At 47.0% G+C, this 18943-nt stretch overlaps 1 protein-coding gene across 1 annotated transcript in view; it reads left to right on the top strand.

The window, feature by feature from the left end:
- The window catches only part of ADSS2 (adenylosuccinate synthase 2), a 123717-nt gene that overhangs the window by 45738 nt on the left and 59036 nt on the right, over positions 1 to 18943 (top strand). Inside the window, exons 4-5 of the mRNA XM_040429440.1 lie at positions 362 to 412; positions 3366 to 3432. Of these exons, the coding sequence (XP_040285374.1) occupies positions 362 to 412; positions 3366 to 3432 (118 nt within the window). The remainder of the gene's footprint in view (positions 1 to 361; positions 413 to 3365; positions 3433 to 18943) is intronic.

Here is an 18943-nt window from a genome sequence, read left to right as displayed (position 1 = left end):
AAAGGAAGAACGCTAGTGTGAAAGTACCCTTACAATAGTTTCAACATACAATGGTCATCCTGGAACCAATTAATATTGTAACTTGGGGGACCACTGTACTTTCATTTATTTTTATATTCTAATAGATACACACTTGTTAGGGATAGTTATCCCAGCCAGAGAACAGTGTTCCCTGTATTTTACTTGTATAGTACTCAGCTAAATGCATTGCTATAGGTACGAGTTTCTGATCTACTGATAGACTAAGGCTCTACACAGTGTCTGTTGCAATTTCTGTCCACAAATGCTATAATTAATTAAAAAAAAGAAGTAATACATGTGTACCAATCACTATTTTATTAATATCCATTTTTTGCTTCAGGCTTGGCTGGCTGGGAGAACAGACTTGCTATCTCTGACCGAGCGCACATTGGTAAGATTTACTTGTTTGTAGAGATTTGCAATTTTTTTGTGTTTTTAAACAGGTTTGCTCACAATGGTACCATTCCATAGTATCATGAAAATGGGATACTTTTATTTACATCCAGAAAGAACACCATAAGGCTGATCGCATACATTTTCCCCTTCAGATGCCATGGTCAAATGTGACCACGGCATTTTCGCAATCTGGAAGCGGAAGTCGCGTGCTTCCGCTCCGGTAACAGCGTTCCCCAACTGAGATCGGCTAACCTGTTATATCTATGAAATAACCCGAAGCCTCAAGCAGGCTTCCAAGCTTATTTCAGGGCTATACCAACACAGGCCGCATTGGCAGCATTGTATTGGTATAGTGCAAATGAAGTCTTCAATTATGGCTATATAGCCATCAATGAACACAATGGGAAATCTAATGATTGCATTGGTGGGCAGTGTGCCCTTCTCCCCCTCCCCCCGGTATGAAAATCATTGGTGGGCAGTGCCCCCTCCCCATCATTGGTGGCAGCGGCAGTTCCGATCGGAGTCCCAGCAGTGTAATGCTGGGGCTCCGATTGGTTACCATGGCAGCCAGGACGCTACTGAAGTCCTGTCTGCCATGGTCAGTTACTCAGCAGCATTTTACTTACATGCGCTGTGGCCGCCTGGTGCTCCTTCTTTTAACTCACAGGTCTGTGCGGCACATTGCTTATGCTTATAGCAATGTGCCGCACAGACCTGTGAGTTACAAGAAGGAGCGCCGGGTGGCCACAGCGCATGTAAGTATAATAATGCTGTGTAACTGACCATGGCAGACAGGACTTCAGAAGTAGCGTCCTGGCTGCCATGGTAACCGATCGGAGCCCTAGCATTACACTGCTGGGACTCCGATCGGAACTGCCGCTGTCACCAATAAAATCACTGCCCACCAATGATTTTAATACCTGGAAAGGGGGGGGGGGAAAGGTTGCACTGCCCACCAATGCAAACATTGAAGAAACAATCCCCGCACCCGACCTCTGACAGGGAGCTGCTGTCCACGCAATTAACCCCTCAGGTGACGCAGATGGCAGCGCCCTGTCAGAGGTGCATCACCATGGGAACACCTTGTGTTTAGAATATACCATCGGATCGGAGTTTTCTCCAATCCGATGGTATAGTTTAACTTCAAGCGTTCCCATCACCATGGGAATGCCTCTCCACGCCCAGCTCGTCGCCGATCCACTGCTCCGGTAAACAAAGCCATCTCGGCCTTGCTGCTTGCCCGCAGCAGGGCTAAGCTACTGAACAAACTACCTGCCCGGCACCCGGAACTGCATGTACTGGGCGTCGGGCAATAAGATTCCCACACCCCTGATATGACTTTTTGATTGCCTAATATTACACAGTTACTATAACATAAAGTGGCACATCAGAATTGCAAAAACAGGCTGTGTCAGGAAGGTGAAAAATTACTGAAAGGGATTAATTTATTTCTAGGTAGTCTGATTAGATGATAGTAAAAAAGAAAAAAAAGTCTGTTTCCATTTTAATACAGTAATTGTTATTACCAAGTTATTGGCTGTTCATGAAGAAGTCTTTGCTGTAGTTGGGGTGTTACAAAATTGAGGTGTCTGAGTCAGAACTTTGGCTTACCGACTTCACACCCCTACAGTACAGTAGCATTGTGATGCTGAAATTGCCTTGTAGCCCCAGTCTAAAACAAAAGCCTATGAGAGAAACGTGTAGTTTGAGCAACGCCCCATTCACATGATTGTATGGTGGCCATGTCCGTGTTGCGGACCGCAAATGGCAGGTCCACAAAACACGGGCGCCAGCTATGTGAACGCCGCATGATGGATGTGGACCCATTGACTTGAATGGGTCCGTGATCCGCGAATATGTCAAAAGATAGGACATGTCAATATGCAGAGAGGAGGCACGGAAACGCATGGAAGCTGATCTATGGGCGCCCTTGCCTACGCACATTAAAAGGTACAACATGTCCTACCTTTTTCCGTACGTTGTCTATTGCGGACCAGTTCATATCAATGGGTCTGCACCATGATGTGGAGTTCATACAGCCGGTGCCTATGTTTCGGGACCTGCTGTTTACGGTCTGCAGCATGAGTATGGTGGCCATACGGTCTTGTGAATGGAGCCTAAACCTCATTGGTTATTACAGTTGCTATAAATATGTCCTTGTCATGTGATGGGTACACTGGTGTGCAGCTTGTGTTGTCCATCAAATGACCAGGGCAACTGCTGCATATAGGTTCCTAATAAATGGCCTTGCAAACTGAAGAATTTATACAGGGAGTATATTGTAATATTGTGGAACTTTTCATTTTACAATAAGCGTTCTAAGGGTACTTTCACACTAGCGTTTTTCTTCAGTTTTATCCCCATGCATTCTGAATAGAGACAAATCTGTTCAGGATGCATCAGGATGTCTTTAGTTCAGTCTTTTTTACTTTTCAGGACGGAGATAATGCCGCAGCATGCTTTATCTCCGTCCAAAATTCCGGAACACTTGCCAGAATGCCGGCATTAATTTACCCTGAAATGTATTAGTGCCGGATCCGGCATTAAAAATACTGCAATGCTGGATCCGTCCTTACAGTCCTTTTAAAATTGTGGGGAAAAAAATAGAAACGGATCAGTTTGTCCGTATGACAAACGGACAGACGGATCCATTCTTGCAATGCATTTGTGAGACTGATCCGCATCCAGATCAGTCTACAAATGCTGTTTGTTTGCATACAGATTGCCGGGGCTGGCAGGCAGTTCCGGCGACGGAACTGCTTCCCGGATCACTCTGCCGCAAGTGTGAAAGTAGCCTTAGCTAAATTTTCAGATTTTAAACCTTATTTGCAAAAGCCTACGGCTTAACAATAGTATGATTTCAATGGGCCACTTGACTATGAATTTGTATATATTCCTTCTGAATTCTGTTTAAGTAATTTTTACCTATTTTTATTTTTTTATTACAGTTTTTGACTTTCACCAAGCTGCCGATGGAATTCAAGAAGAGCAGAGGCAAAAACAAGTTGGAAAGAAGTATGAATACTACACAATAGTTTGTCATTATACAATATTATATTTTGTAGAGTATAATTCTTAGTGTCGGCTGCATTATTTTGTAAGTACCGTATTTTTGCCATATAAGACACACTTAGTAAAGGTCTGAATAGGGGCCTTATTAACATTGGGGGTCTGAGGTCTGATGAAAAATAAGGTGCATCTTATAGGGTGAGAAATACGGTAATCCATTTTTGAAAAATTAAAATACTTTAGGTTTCACTTGTTTAACCATCTACCCAGTCAAACCGACTATACAGACTATGGTATGTTTATATATGATTTATTTTAGCAGTTGGTAACTACATCCTTAACAACATTCTGTTCCTTACATTTATATACTCCTCAGCATAAAAATTGCAACACCATGTAGGAAAAGTCATGCAATTATGGAAATCATAGGATCAAGACATGCCAATGATACAGAAATGATAAACACATGGAAACATAATATTTAAAACATTTTCATTTTTTTTCAGCACAGAGTATGAACGCCACATGGAGACATTCACACACTTACATGCCTTAGCATTCAATTAGTGAGGTTATTAATAGTTGTGGAGGAATGTTTCTGCCATGCTGAATGCACTTGGACATACAAATCATCAAGCTCCGATGCTGGCCGCCGATTTGCAATTGCCAACCCATGACGTCCCAGATATTAATACGAGACAAAACGAGTCTAGAGATGTTGTAGGCCATGGTATCACGTTTAGACTACACAGGCTGGTCACAGTAGCACGAGCAACATGCATCCTTGCGTCCTGTTGATAAACGCCTCTTGGGTCGCTTTGGCAAAATGGCTGTTCCAAAGCCAAATCAATGTAGCTTGGAGATTTTAGTATGCCTGAACTGAAAACTAGAATGATTCGTATACTATACATTATGCCACCCCAAAAGCAAGACTGAAGAGGATAGACCTCCAGTGCCGTCTTGCTGTGCCTTTTGAGAGCGGTACCACGAGGACAATGGAACACCTGTAGCCGAAGTGTTGTGCAAATGCCTTCTGATGGTTTTTGTAGACACTGTATGTGGTCCTAGGTTTGGGATGTCACGTCCTTTTTTTTTTTTTTTAATTTATTTGCAGAACAGAATGAATGACTATGCTCCATTTTTCTAATCAGAAGATCTGTATATGCAGAGTTTAATCTTTGTGCACATCTTGCTGTCATCTCAGTTTATTGTTCTTCCAACTACTGGGACACACAATGTTGAGTGTATTGGCCTAGGAATGTAGCAATCTGCCAGAGTGATAAACAAAGCTCTCCTTTAAAAAGTTGTATTCCTCTGTTTGCAACTAGTGATAACTGGCACGTTGACGAATAGAAAGAATCACACAATCATCCCATGTTACTTGATTGGATTTTTTAGGCGTCATGTGGCTAAAAAACTTTGCTTTCAATCTGCCTTTTATGCCATACATTGGAGCTAAGTGCTTGAAAACCGCTTTTTCTTTGATTTATGATTTTCATTCTTGGTGTTGAAGTTTTAATGTTGAGGAGTGTATGAACCCGTTTTTCAGTGTTCCATCTACCTTTTCAAAAGGTCCTAATGCATCTTAAATATCTCCATGAAAGTACAACTGAAATATTAAATCTTGCTATACAATGTATGTATAATTGGTAACAAAAGCTTAAATGCTTTTAAGAAATTGAAACCTAACACTGTGGTGTGCAGTCAAAAATTTGTGACCCATAGGCCATGAAAATCTGATCGGTGGGGGTCTGACTACCGGCACTGATTAAAGAGGCCAGAGCACTTTAGTGAGTGCTGCTGCCTCCTCACGGCATACCAAGTGCAGTATCTTACCTTGTTTAGTTGCTGTGCTTGCTATTGTAGCCCAGACCCATTCTACATAACTTCGGTGATTCACCGTCTGCTTTAGGGCTTATGAAGACTGGCATCTCAAACGCCAGTCTTGATAAATTTGCCCCCCCCCCAAGTTTCTAAAGGTTCTATCTCAGGCTATACTGCAGCTAGCTCCCAGTCTCGTTTCAAAGCTTGGATTCACATCTCTAGCTGTTAAATAGCCTGAGGGCTGGTGACATGGTCTTCTGTGTATATGGGGGGAGTAGAGTTGTTACTCATCTAATCACTCCTGTACCTAATTAGGCCTTTTGATGTCACACTATAGACATTCACTACCAGCCTCTAGATCCTGATAGTAAATAATTTGGAACCAACACACCACAAACATCAATTAAGTTTTCATTTTGCACTGTCCCTGTCCAAACCGATCAGTGGCACGGACCCAGCTGGCGGAGGGAGCCAGTCTCCATCATGTCCCTGTGCTGTAGTGACGGGATCCGATGGCTGAGAAGGCAGCCCGATGCCTTGCAGAGGCATCAGGGCTTGCCTTCTATGGAAGCCTAGGAGACCCAGCCCCTAGGTCTAGGCAGCTATCAGTGTATTACACTGATACAGCTATCAGTGTATTACACTGATAGCTCAATGTAGTACAACACAGCAAAAACAAAGTTTCTCGTGAATGGCATTGGGTGACACAGCACCATGGGTATATGCCCAGCTGACACTAGAAAGAAAAGTGTTGACTCCACCCATCTGGGCTATACCCACTACATATGCTGGAGCTAACCAGTTTTTTTTTTTTTCTAGTGTCAGTAGGAGGCAGACATAACCTGCTTAGTTTCTTTGCAGGTCCTGCTGTTTTTTTCTTGTTTTTTCTTTCTCTTTCACAGGTTCAGCAGGCTGGGGCTCCATCGTGGACTTCCACCATAGTTGCACCCCCTGCGGGTGCGTACTTTGTACTTAGCCGGTCTCCCAGTCCCCACAACTGAGTCCGCAGTGAATGCTGGCATTCCCAGGTTCGCCTGTTGTCTGCCGATGGGGCGACCCAGCTGCACCTGAAGATGTCTGAGGGCAAGTGAGGATAGATCCCTTCATCCCGAATCTTCCCATTGAACTAGTGGGTCCCTTTTGTCCCAGTATAAGGGGGGAGTGGGGGGTCCTTATCCTTAGTCAGGGTGCCTTTGTCCCCCTGCCCTTCTGTCATTCTTGGTCACTGCATCTTCTCTGTCTGTCCTCCCTGACCTCTACCCGCCTGTCCTCCCGGACCTTCACCCGCCTTGCTCTCTAAATCTAGGTCCTGGCTTCTGCCCAGCCTAGGCCGCAGTGCTCCCTTGCCTGCCGCTCTGCTTCCACCTTTTTCCGGCTTCCCCTTCCTTCACCCTCGGCAGTCACTTACCGTGTCCCTGTCCAAAGCCATAGGTAACCTTGCCAGTCTCTCCCAATCTATGGTGCAGTCGCTGGATCGCTTGCCTGCCCAAATCGCGGCCGCCTCAACCCCCGGTAGGGAAACTCCCACAGTCGGGGCTCGCTCTGACACCAGGTCCCATAAGTGACCTCGTGTGCTCTCAGCTGGGTCCAGCTCATCCGCAGTTTCCTCGGTTCACTCACTGGATAAGTCTGAGTCCGGTGAAGATTCCTCTTCTGCCGTTTCTGCTGATCCTGGGGATACCTCTGGCTCAGATTCCGGATCTGAGCAGAGCGCATCTGTCTGCGGCCATGCAGGATCTCATAAAGGCAGTCAGGGACACGCTTCGCGTGCAGGAGGGTCCCTCTTCTGCGGCTCAGGAATCTGTGTCATGCCGCCGGACTTCCTAACCATGCGGACCTCGACGTACTTCTGGCTAAGGAGTGCTGTCACCCGGATAGACGACTTCAAATCTTCAAGGTGTCTGACGCCCTTTTAGCTTTTGCAGAGGAGTCAGTCAACCTATGGTCTGAACCAGCTCAGGTTGATACCCAGGTGGCGCGCCTGGCCAAGGCGACCACTCTTCCTTTGGCAGATGCGGCTTCCTTGTCGGATCCTTCTGACTGCAGCAGGGTCCGCTGTCCGTCCAGCATTTGCTGCGTCTTGGGTGGCTAAGGCCTGCATGATCTGGGCCAAACAACTCATCCGGTCCTTGACCCAGGATTCTGCTCAGGGCAAACTTCCTGCCCTCACCTCTCAAATTCTCCAAGCATCCCGCTACCTCTGTGATGCTTCCATGCAATCGGCACGCTGCTCTAGCAGAGCGGCTGTTAACTCCGTGGCCATCCGCCGCGTGGTCTGGCTCCATACCTGGGCGGCAGATGCGGCTTCCAAGAAGGCTCTCATTTCTCTCCCTTTTCTAGGTGGTAGACTCTTTGGGAAGCACTTGGAGGAACTTATTTCCGAGGCCACGAAGGGGGTGGGGGGGTGTTGTTGTTAAAAGTTCTCTTCTTGCCCAAAATCGACCTCACCACCACTGACTTGGCAATCACAGCTTTTTGGTTCCTTTCGGGGCTCCTCCTCCTGCTCAGACAAAGTCTCCTAGGCCCTCCTTCAAGGCCAAGCCTTCCTGGCACGCTAGACCGAAGCCTTCTAAGCCACAGCCCGCAAAGACCAGCTCTGCCTAACTGTGCCCCCTCTCCAGTGTGTGGGGGGGCGCTTGCTTGCCTTTCAAGAGGTCTAGCGGGATCACATGGACGACGCCTGGGTTCTGGAGGTCGTTTCCTCCGGTTACAGGATAGAATTTTCCGACCTCCCTTCTGGTTGTTTTTTCCAGTAGTCTCCTCCCTGGTCCCCCGCAAGGGCGTCCGATTTTATATTTTTTATTTTTTTCTGGCCATTCATTCACTTCATTCTCTAGGGGTCAATGTCCCAGTTCCGAGCTCGGAACGGTTCCAGGGATTTTACTCGAACTTTTTCATGGTTCCCAAGAAAGACTGGTCGCTCCGCCCCATCTTGGATCTCAAGGCCCTCAACCTGTTTGTCCTCGTCTGCCATTTTCGCATGGAATCCCTCCAGTCGGTGATTGCCTCCATGGAAGAGGGCGAGTTTCTGTCGTCCATCGACATTCAGGACGCCTATCTCCATGTCCCCATCGCCCCTTCCCACCAGAGATTCCTTCGCTTTGAGGTGGGTTCTCTGCATTTTCAGTTCGTGGCCCTGCCCTTCGGTCTGGCTTCCACCCCGAGGGTCTTCACCAAGGTATTGGCTCCCCTCATCGCTCTTCTGCATACCAGGGGAGTTGCGGTGATTGAAGGCCCCCTCCCGCGCAGACAATCTGTCCAGCCTCCACATTACTCTTTCAGTTCTGTCCCAGTTCGGGTGGCTGGTGAATTTTCCCAAGTCCTCCCTGGTCCCCGGCCAGAGGATAACCTTCCTGGCCATGATCTTCGACACTTGCCTCAGATGAGTCTTTCTTCCCCAGGCCAAGGTGAAGTCTCTCCATTTGGGGGTGGATCGCCTCTGCGACCCGTCCCCTCTTCACATCAGGAAGTGCATGCGAGTTCTGGGCCTCATGGTGGCCTCCTTCTAGGCAATCCCCTATGCCCAATTGCACACCAGACTTCTCCAGAGGTCCCTTCTCTCCAGGTGGGACAAGTCTCCGTCAGGTCTCGATCGCCTCATCCGCCTTCCCCCGGAGGTCCGCCGGGGCTTGCGTTGGTGGCTCCTACCTCCCACGGTCTCCCTCGGCGGGTTTTTTCCTTCTGCCAGGTTGGCAGGTGATCTCCACCGATGCCAGCATGACGTGCTGGGGGGCTGTCTTCGGGTCCCTCACTGCCCAGGGTCAGTGGTCAGCGGAATAGTCTTCTTTGTCGATCAATGTCCTGGAACTCAGGGCCATTTTCCTTGCTCTCTGTCCTGGACTCACCTGCTAGACTGTATCCGGATCCAGTCAGACAATTTCACGGCCGTGGCTTACTTGAATCACCAGGGGGGCACCAGAAGCGGGACTATCCTCAGGGAAGCCTTGTGAATCCTGAGGTAGGCAGAAGCTCACGTTCCAGCTCTCTCTGCAGTCTTCATCCCCGGGGTGGACAATTGGGCGGCGGACTTTCTCAGTTGCCATCGTCTCGACCCGGGCGAGTGGTCCCTCTATCCGGAGGTGTTTCTGCACCTGTCAAAGGTGGGGAACCCCAAACGTGGACCTGTTCGCTTCTCGTCTGAACCACAAGATTCCGGCTTATTTCGCCAGGTCCTGGGACCTTCAGGCTCTAGTGGTGGATGCTCTGGTTTTTCCTTGCTCTCAGTTCAGCCTCCTTTACCTCTTTCCTCCCTTTCCACTTCTTCCCTGGGTGCTCAAATGCCTCACGGAGGCTCGGGTCCCGGCGATCCTGGTGGCTCCGGGTTGGCCCCACAGAGCGTGGTACGCAGATCTTGTGTTTATGCTCGCTGATGTCCCGTAGCAGCTTCCGCTGCATCCCGACCTCCTTTTTCAAGGTCCGCTATTCCACCTGAATTTCCTGCAACTGCGTTTATCGGCGTGGCTGTTGAGGCCGCGGTCTTGAGATTCCGTGGTCTCTCGGAGGTCTGTCATTCAGACTATGCTTCATGCCAGCAAACCCCAATCAGCCAGGATTTATCACCGTACCTGGTGGGCGTATTTTTCCTGGTGTGTATCTGGCCAGCTTTACCCTCTCTGCTTTTGTGCCTAGGATCCTGTCTTTTCTCCAGGCCGGTTTTGACAAGGGTCTTCGACTGGCCTCTCTCAGGGGTCAGATTTCGGCCCTGTCCATTCTTTTCCTGAGGTCTCTGGCTTCCCATTTTCAGGTGAAGACTTTTCTCCAGGGGGTCGCTCACCGAGCTCCCCCCTTTCATCCCCCTGTGGAGCCATGGGACTTGAACCTTGTCCTTGATGCTCCTTTCGAGCCACTGAAGGATGTCTCTCTTTCCTTCGTTTCATTTAAGGTCGCCTTCCTTATGGCGATTACCTCTATCCGCAGGGTCTCTGAGCTTGCTGTGCTTTTTTGCAAGTCTCCCTACCTTGTGTTCCACCGCCGGGTGGTGTCCTCAATCCATATTAATGAGGAGATTGTCCTTCCTTCTCTCTGTCCTAATCCCGCTCATCCCAGGGAGAGATCCCTTCATCGTTTGGATGTCGTTCGGGCGCTCCGCCACTCTATCTTCGGTTAATGGAGACTTTCAGGCGTTCTGACTCCCTCTTTGTCTTTCCTGACGGACCTTGTAAGGGTCTGCAAGCTTCCAAAGCCACAGTCTCCTGTTGGATTCGGTCGGCTGTCAAGGAGGCCTATGTTGCAAAGGGTCGGATTCCCCCTTTCGGTTGACCGCTCACTCCACTAGGGCGGTCGGGGCCTTTTGGGCGGTTCGGCATCAGGCTTCTGCTTCCCAGGTCTGCAAGGCTGCCACCTGGGCTTTGCTTCATACCTTTTCGAGGTTCTATCAGATCCATTCCTTGGCCGCTGCCGATGCCAGCTTGGGTCGCAAGGTTCTGCAAGCAGCTGTGTGTTAGATGGCTTGCATGGCTGTTTCTTCTCTCCCTCGTGGACTGCTTTTGGATGTCCCATGGTGCTGTGTCCCCTAATGCCATTCACGAGAAAAATAGATTTTTGTACTCGCCGTAAAATCCTTTTTTTGTAGGATGCATTGGGGACACAGATCCCGCCCTCTTTGGTTATTTCTAGACTTCCAGGTTTTTTCCCGGGGGGTTCTGTTCTCGTCCTATCTTTGGTTTAGGACATGTTGGCTTCTTATGTTTGTTCGGTTGTTGATCCTACTGCTTTTTTGACCAACTGGTTAGCTCCAGCATGTGCAGTGGGTATAGCCCAGATGGGTGGAGCCAACACGTCTTTCTAGTGTCAGCCTCTTAGTGGCAGCTAGGCATATAACCATGGTGCTGTGTCCCCTAATGCATCCTACGAGAAAAGGATTTTACGGTGAGTACAAAAGTAAATTTTTTTTCACCTTCCTTAACCCCTTGTGCCCTGGTACTTAAGGACACAGGGCGTACATGTACGCCCTGTGTATTTTCGATCACCGCCGCGGGGCGGGCGGTGATCGGAACCCCGTGCCTGCTCAAATCATTGAGCAGGCACTTGGGGCAAATGCGCCGGGGGGTCCGGTGACCCCCCCCATGTATGCGATCGCAGAAAACCGCAGGTCAATTCAGACCTGCGGTTTTCTGCGTTTCCGGGTTATTCGGGTCTCTGAAGACCCGATAACCCGGAACAGGATGGTGATGGTGGTGTGATTTCACCCCACCAATCACCATCCAGCGATCCTGAGTGGTGATGGTGACATCACCACTCAGGATCGCTTTCTGATTGGTCTGTGGGTGGTCCGGCGGCAGATTCAAAAGAGGCAGGCGCTCCTCTCTTCCTCCTTTTGTGTTCCGGAGCCGGAGGAGAGAGGAGCTGCCTGCACGGGTGTCCGCCATCGCTGCCAGCACCCCCAGGACCCGATCTCTGCCCCCAGGACCCGATCTGTGCCCCAGCACAGCTGTGTAACCCTAGACCCCCCAGGGGTGCTGACACTTGCCCCCACCCCCTGCTAGTTTTTTTTTTTTCTGTTAGTTTTAGGGTGAGTTCGTGAACACCCGTCCCCCCACACACACACGCACACCAAATAAAGAGTTACACACACGCACATATACACGCAGACACACACTCCCCTATGGCCCGCCGGACATTCTCGGCCGAAGAGGCATACGTCCAGCTTGCCTCCGACTCCGAGAGTCCCAGTGAGGATGAGGATGACCCCACATTCCTGTTGTCATCCGCGTCCTCATCATCTAGCGATGATGATGAGCCCCCAAGGCGGCGGAGACGCCGCCAGGCGGAGCAAGGGGACCGCCATGTTAGGGACCCTGTGGCCCACACTAGTACGAGCAGCTCTGGGGCTCGTACTGGTTTCCCGGCCCACCAGTTAAATCTACCGGAGCACCCTGCCGGTGAACTAGTCTGGTGTAGCCCAGAGTGATATGAGCCGTGATATCACAGGCCAATCAGAATCCAGATTTCCACAGGGGGCTACACTGAATATTACTCTTTTTGTCATTTTTTCAGTGACCCACTGGTAAATCTGATGGTGGAGCAGACAAATCTGTACGCCCAACAGTTCGTCGCTCAACACCTGGGCTCCTTTTTGGCCAGGCCCAGTGGCTGGACGCCGGTCAGTGCAGCCGAAATGAGGACATTTTGGGGCCTCGTGCTGCTTATGGGCCTGGTCAAGAAATCCAGTGCCAGGCTGTACTGGAGTGGGGACGTCCTATATCAGGCCCCACTTTACAGTACAGCCATGACACGCTCCCGGTTTGAGGCCATCCGGAAATGTCTGCATTATTCCGATAATGCAGCATGTCCCGCATCCCCCCCCCCCCCCCGAGGTGAATCCTGCCCATGACCGTCTGTATAAGATACGGCCGGTCATCGATCACTTTATGGCCAAATTCATGGAGGCCTATGTACCTGGAAGGGAGGTTGCGGTTGATGAGTCTCTCATTGCGTTCAAGGGGAGACTCATTTTCCGCCAGTATGTGCCCTCCAAGCGGGCGAGGTATGGCGTGAAGCTATACAAAATTTGTGAGCGTACCTCAGGGTACACTTACAAATTTCGTGTATACGATGGGCGAGATTCCCGGATTCAACCCCACTCTGGGTGTTACCGGGAAACTCGTTTGGGACCTTATGTACCCACTGCTGGACAAGGTTACCACCTTTATGTGGATAACTTTTATACCAGTATCCCCTTGTTCCAGTCCCTTGCCGCCAGATCCACGTCCGCTTGTGGGACCGTGCGGGAAAAATCAATGCGGCCTCCCTGCCCACCCCCTCCAGGTACCTATCCCCAGGGGTGAGACCTGTGCCCTTACCACTGGAAACCTGTTGCTGGTCAGGTATAAGGACAAGAGGGATGTCATTATGCTGTCCACTATTCATGGTAACGGCATCACCCCTGTCCCTGTGCGAGGTACCGCGGCAACGGTCCTCAAGCTCGATTGTATCGTTGACTACAATCTGTATATGAGAGGAGTTGATCTCTCGGATCAAGTCCTCAAGCCATATAACGCCATGCGCAAAACCCGGGCATGGTACAAAAAGTTGCGGTCTACTTGGTACAGGTTGCCATGTACAACTCTTTTGTACTATCCCGAAGCCCTGGCAGCACAGGGACATTCCTCTAGTTCTTTGAGGCAGTCCTCAAGGCCCTGATCTTTTCGGACCGGGAAAGAGCAGGCCGGAGTACCTCGGGAACTGTAGGCGCCCGGATCGTCCCTGGCCAACACTTTCCAGGTGTGGTCCCCCATACTGGAAAGAAGGGACAAACCCAAAAAAAGTGCAGAGTGTCGCAGGAGGGGGATACGGAAGGACACGACTACTCAGTGCGACACGTGCCCCGATCATCCGGGCCTCTGCATTGACTGTTGCTTCAGGGAGTATCACACTTCCATTGAGTACTAAATTTTTATCCCAATTTAGCACTGACATCGGATAAAAAAAACTCGTTCTCAGACTTGAGACACCCAAAAAAACTAAAATAATTTATTAAAAGTAGACATATTAGGTATCGCCGCGTCGGTAATAATCTCCTCTATAAAAATACCCCATGACCTAACCCCCCAGATTAACCGGGTCCAGAAAAAAAAAAAAAGGTGCAAAAAAGTTGTTTTTTTTTGTCACCTTACATAATAAAAAGTTTAATAGCAAGCGATCAAAAAGTCATATAGCCCCCAAAATAGTGCCAATAAAACCGTCGTCTCATCTCGCAAAAAATGAGTTTCACATAAGATAATCGGATAAAATAAAAAAAAATTGGTATCAAAAAGGATAATATAGTCTAAAACCTAAATAATTGTAAAAAAGTAGACTTATTAGGTATCGCCGCGTCCGTAAGAATCTCCTCTATAAAAATACCCCATGACCCAACCCCCCAGATTAACACGGTTAAAAAAAAAAAAAAAAAAAACGGTGCCAAAACCGCTATTTTTGGCACTTTTCCATTTCAATCCGTTTTTTCCGATAACAAAACAAGGGTTAACAACCAAACAAAAGTTAAAATTTATTACCCTGATACTGCAGTTTACAGAAACGCCACATTTGTGGTCGTAAACTGCTGTATCAGTAAAAGGGAGGCCGCAAAAGGAAAGGACCGACATGGTTTCTGGAAGGCCGATTTTGATGGCCTTTTTTTATTGACACCATGTCCCTTTTGAAGCCCCCCTAGAGTAAAAACTCCCTAAAAGTGACCCCATCTAAGAAACTACACCCCTCAAGGTATTCAAAACTGATTATACAAACTTTATTAACCCTTTAGGTGTTCCTCAACAGTTAATGGCAAATGGAGATGAAATTTCAGAATTTAAATTTTTGGTAACCTTGCCTCACAAAAATGCAATATAGAGCAACCAAAAATCATATTTACCCTAAAAATAGTCCCCAAAAAAATGCCACCTTATCCCGTAGTTTCCAAAATGGGGTCACTTTTAGGGAGTTTCTACTCCAGGGGTGCATCAGAGGGGTTGAAACAGGACAAGGTGTAAATAAACCGGTCCATAAAAATTAGCCCTCCAAAAACCAAACGGCGCACCTTTCACTCTACGCCCCGCTGTGTGGCTGTACAGTAGTTTACGGCCACATATTGGGTATTTCTGTAAACGGTAGAGTCAGGGCAATAAAGATACAGTCTTGTTTGGCTGTTAACCCTTGCTTTGTTAGTGGAAAAAATGGGTTAAAATGAAAAATTTGACAAAAAAATGAAATTCTCAAATTTCATTCCCATTTGCCAATAACTCTTGTGTAACACCTAAAGGGTTAACGACGTATGTAAAATCTGTTTTGAATACCTTGAGGGGTGTAGTTTCTTAGATGGGGTCATTTTTGGGTGGTTTCTATTATGTAAGCCTCGCAAAGTGATTTCATACCTGAACTGGTCCCTAAAAATTTAGTTTTTGTAAATTTCTGAAAAATTTAAAGATTTGCTTCTAAACTTCTAAGCCTTATAACATCCCCAAAAAATAAAATATCATTCCCAAAATATTCAAACATGAAGTAGACATATGGGGAATGTAAAGTCATCACAATTTTTGGGGTATTACTATGTATTACAGAAGTAGAGAAACTGTAACTTTGAAATGTGCAAATTTTCCAAATTTTTATTAAATTAGGTATTTTTTGGTGCAAAAAAAATAATTTTTTGGACTTAATTTTACCAGTGTCATGAAGTACAATATGTGACGAAAAAACAATCTCAGAACGGCCTGGATAAGTCAAAGCGTTTTAAAGTTATCAGCACTTAAAGTGACACTGGTCAGATTTGCAAAAAATGGCCTGGTCCTAAGGTGTAATAAGGCTGTGTCCTTAAGGGGTTAAAGGATAACTGTCACACTTAGACCTTAATTTCAATTTTCATATATGTAGTTACTAATAACATGATATTCCAGAATCAGTTACTATTAGACTGATTTACCCCATATTTAATAAGATTCAGCCCTTAGCAACCAGTCTGCATAAAACTGCAATTTCACTATTCATTTAAGATGGCCACCACTACCCTCACCCTGAGGCTAATCCCGCCTGCCTTCACCCTGAGGCTAATCCCGCCTGCCCTCACTAGCCAGTATCAATAGCCCCCCAAAACTGTCAGTAACCAGAGCTCTCCCCCCTAAAGGGTTAATCTCCTGCAGCACAAAGGGGTCCTCTTACCACATGTTGCTTTCATTTATACACTGAGCAGATGGCAGATCTCCCTTCCCTGGTCTGCGCTGATTCCCCTGAGTGAGGGAGCGTCTGCCAAGCGCAGGGACAGGGAGAAGTGCACACAGCCCAGGCACTGTTATCAGCTGCTGGGGAGGACCTGGCTTTAATCATTTACTTACAGTCCCTGGTTGTCAGTAATGTGACCTTGCACGCAGCCTGCTTCTGCGTCCTCAGTCCTTCAACAGATAGACGGACCATGCCTAGCAACCCTATTTTAAGCACAGGTAAAAAAAAAGTAGGCAGTACAGGGAACAAAAATGTGGAATTAAGGGGTAATTAAATACACAGTGAAAAGTTGAAATAGGGCCACCAAGGAGATATTAATCACCACAATCCAATACTCCAAAAAATAAAATAAAATACGACAGTTACCCTTTAACTAAAAGTGTAATACCAAGCGCTCAAAAGTCATATGTACCCCAAAATTGTACCAATCAAACAGTCGCATCATCCCGCCAAAAAAAGGCCCTAGACGATCGGCAGATCTTTTTCTTTTAAAAATGTTTTCACTTTGTAAGACTTAACAAAGAATTGATAAAGAAAAAGTATACATATTAGGTACTACTGCATCCGTAATGATTTGCTCTATGAAAATATCACATTATCTACTCCCTCAGGTGAATTCCGTTAAAAAAAATATGTATTTGCTATTTTAGCAGTTTTTGTCACCTTGCCTCACAAAAAGTGTAATACCAATCAACCAAAGTCATATGTACCCCAAAATTGTACCGGTCCGTCCAATCATCCTGAAAAAAATTAGCCCCTACACAAGACAAGCTGAAAAAAAATAAAAAATAAATGGCTTTTAGAAAATGGCAACACATAAACATTATCTTTTTTCTTTTCAAAAATGCTTTTACTTTGTAAAACTTAATTTAAAAAAGTATACATATTAGGTATCACTGTGTCTGTTACAACCATGCAACTATCATATGATCCACCCCCTCAGAGGAATTCCATTAAAAGAAAAAAAACTCTGCCAAAACAGCCATTTTTGGTCACCTTGCCCAAAGAGTAATATTTAGTGTTCAGCGTAGCAAGATTCGGATGCATCATCCGAAGTCGCTTCGTTCAAAACTTCGGAATAATACTGTACAGAGAATTCTCCTTAAAGTATTCGGGTCTATTAACACGTCCGCAAAATGGGTCCGCATTGGCTCTGCAATTTTGCAATGGGGCTGAAATGTGCTGTCCGCATTTGTTCCGCTCAAAAAAAAAACGTCCTATTTTTATCCGCAAGAAAAGGCATTTTCTATGAGGATGCCAGCGATGTGCGGTCCTCATTTTGCAGATCCGCAAAACGCATACGGACGTGTGAACGAACACTTAGGGCGCTGAAGCAAGTTATTTGCGAATTTGCACATGACTTTGTTGAATAACTTCGGTAATTGATTTATAAAGTGGAAAACAACTTTAAAACTTGAAACGGAACTCTGCTTCGGTTCCGAGATACTAGTTGAAAGCGAAGCAGAGTTCGGTTTCAAGTTTTAAAGTGGTTTTCCACTTTAAAAATCAACTACCACTCGCAACTTCACTAATAACTTGCTTCAGCTCATCGGAGCCCATACATTTTAATTCTATACGGAGACGGATCTCCGTACAGTATTATTCCGAAGTATCTGACGCTCGCTTAGCTTAACACTAGTAATATTGAACGATAAAATCATATGTACCCAAAAAATTGTACCAATAAAGACTATCAACTCTTTCTGCAAAAATTCATCCCCTTACATAAGATAATTGCCGGAAAAATAAAAAATAAAATGTCTTTCAGAAAATTTAGACACATAAATGATTTATTTTTTTCTTAAATGCTTTTATTGTGTAAAACTGAAATAAATGTGAAAAAGTAGACATATTATGTATCACCACGTCCATAATGACTTTCTCTATAAAAAATATCACACGATCTACCCCCTCAGGTGAATGTCCATAGTTTGCTCCTTCCCTTCTGCACCCTGGATACTGCAGTTTACAGGCAAAGTAGATTAAAGAGGACCTTTCACTAGAATGAAAAATATAAACTAAGCATACAGACATGAAAAAAGCAGCGCCCAGGGATCTGCCTGCACTTACTATTATCCCTGGGCGTCGCTTCGTTCTCCTGGTATAGGCTTCGGTAGCTTCATATGTTCGGCTCAACTGGGTGGAGCCTGCCGGCGTCTCCTTCTCCCAGGCTGTAAGGCTATGAGCTGAGCGCTGCAATTGGCCAGCGCTACAGCCTGGGAGAAGGAGACGCCGGCAGGCTCCACCCAGTTGAGCCGAACATATGAAGCTACCGGAGCCTATACCGGGAGAACGGAGCGGCGCCTAGAGACTCGGTTCGCCCACCTCTTTCAACGCCCATGTAAACTTGATTGACAGGGCCACGCCAGCTTTGGTCTCCTCCTGCCGCCGAAATCTTGTCACAACTCGCTCCTCCCTCTTGTCTGCGATGCCGGCTGTCTGCGACATATTCAGCACAGGCGCAGTGAGTAAGCCAGCAGCCGAGCGTCCTTCAATCACTGCGCCGAATACTGGACGGGACGGCGCAGGCGCGAGATTTCGCCGGCAGGAGGAGACCAACGCTTGCCTGGCCCTGTCAATTAAGTTTACATGGGCGTTGAAAGAGGTGGGTGAAAGGAGCGTCTAGGAGCAGGTGCATCGCCCCGCCTGCTTGTAGAGGCCAATTAGCATATAATACAATTTAAATTGTTCAGTAACAAGGGCACATCCATAAGAATAGGCTAGTTGGGGTCTGCTGACATTAGCACATCGCTAATGTCAGCCAGTTTAAAGGGATTTTGTCACCAGTTTTTTACCCCCCCATTTAAAAATATGGTTATGTTCATGGAGCACTAGCGATTCCTAATGTGGTCTTATAACCGAAATCTGTAGGCTCATTTTGTCTAAAAAACGTTATAACTAACCTGTCATTCATCTCACAAAGGTGCCCAAGGGGATGCTCATGTCTTCCAGATGCCGCCCGCACCCGCCGCCGTTCGTGCCCAGCTCCTCCTTTGCTGTC

Source organism: Bufo bufo, chromosome 4 (assembly GCF_905171765.1).
Source record: "Bufo bufo chromosome 4, aBufBuf1.1, whole genome shotgun sequence".
NCBI lineage: Eukaryota > Metazoa > Chordata > Amphibia > Anura > Bufonidae > Bufo > Bufo bufo.
The sequence above is the reverse complement of the archived record's forward strand: the minus strand, read 5'-3'. Positions and strand labels throughout refer to the sequence as shown.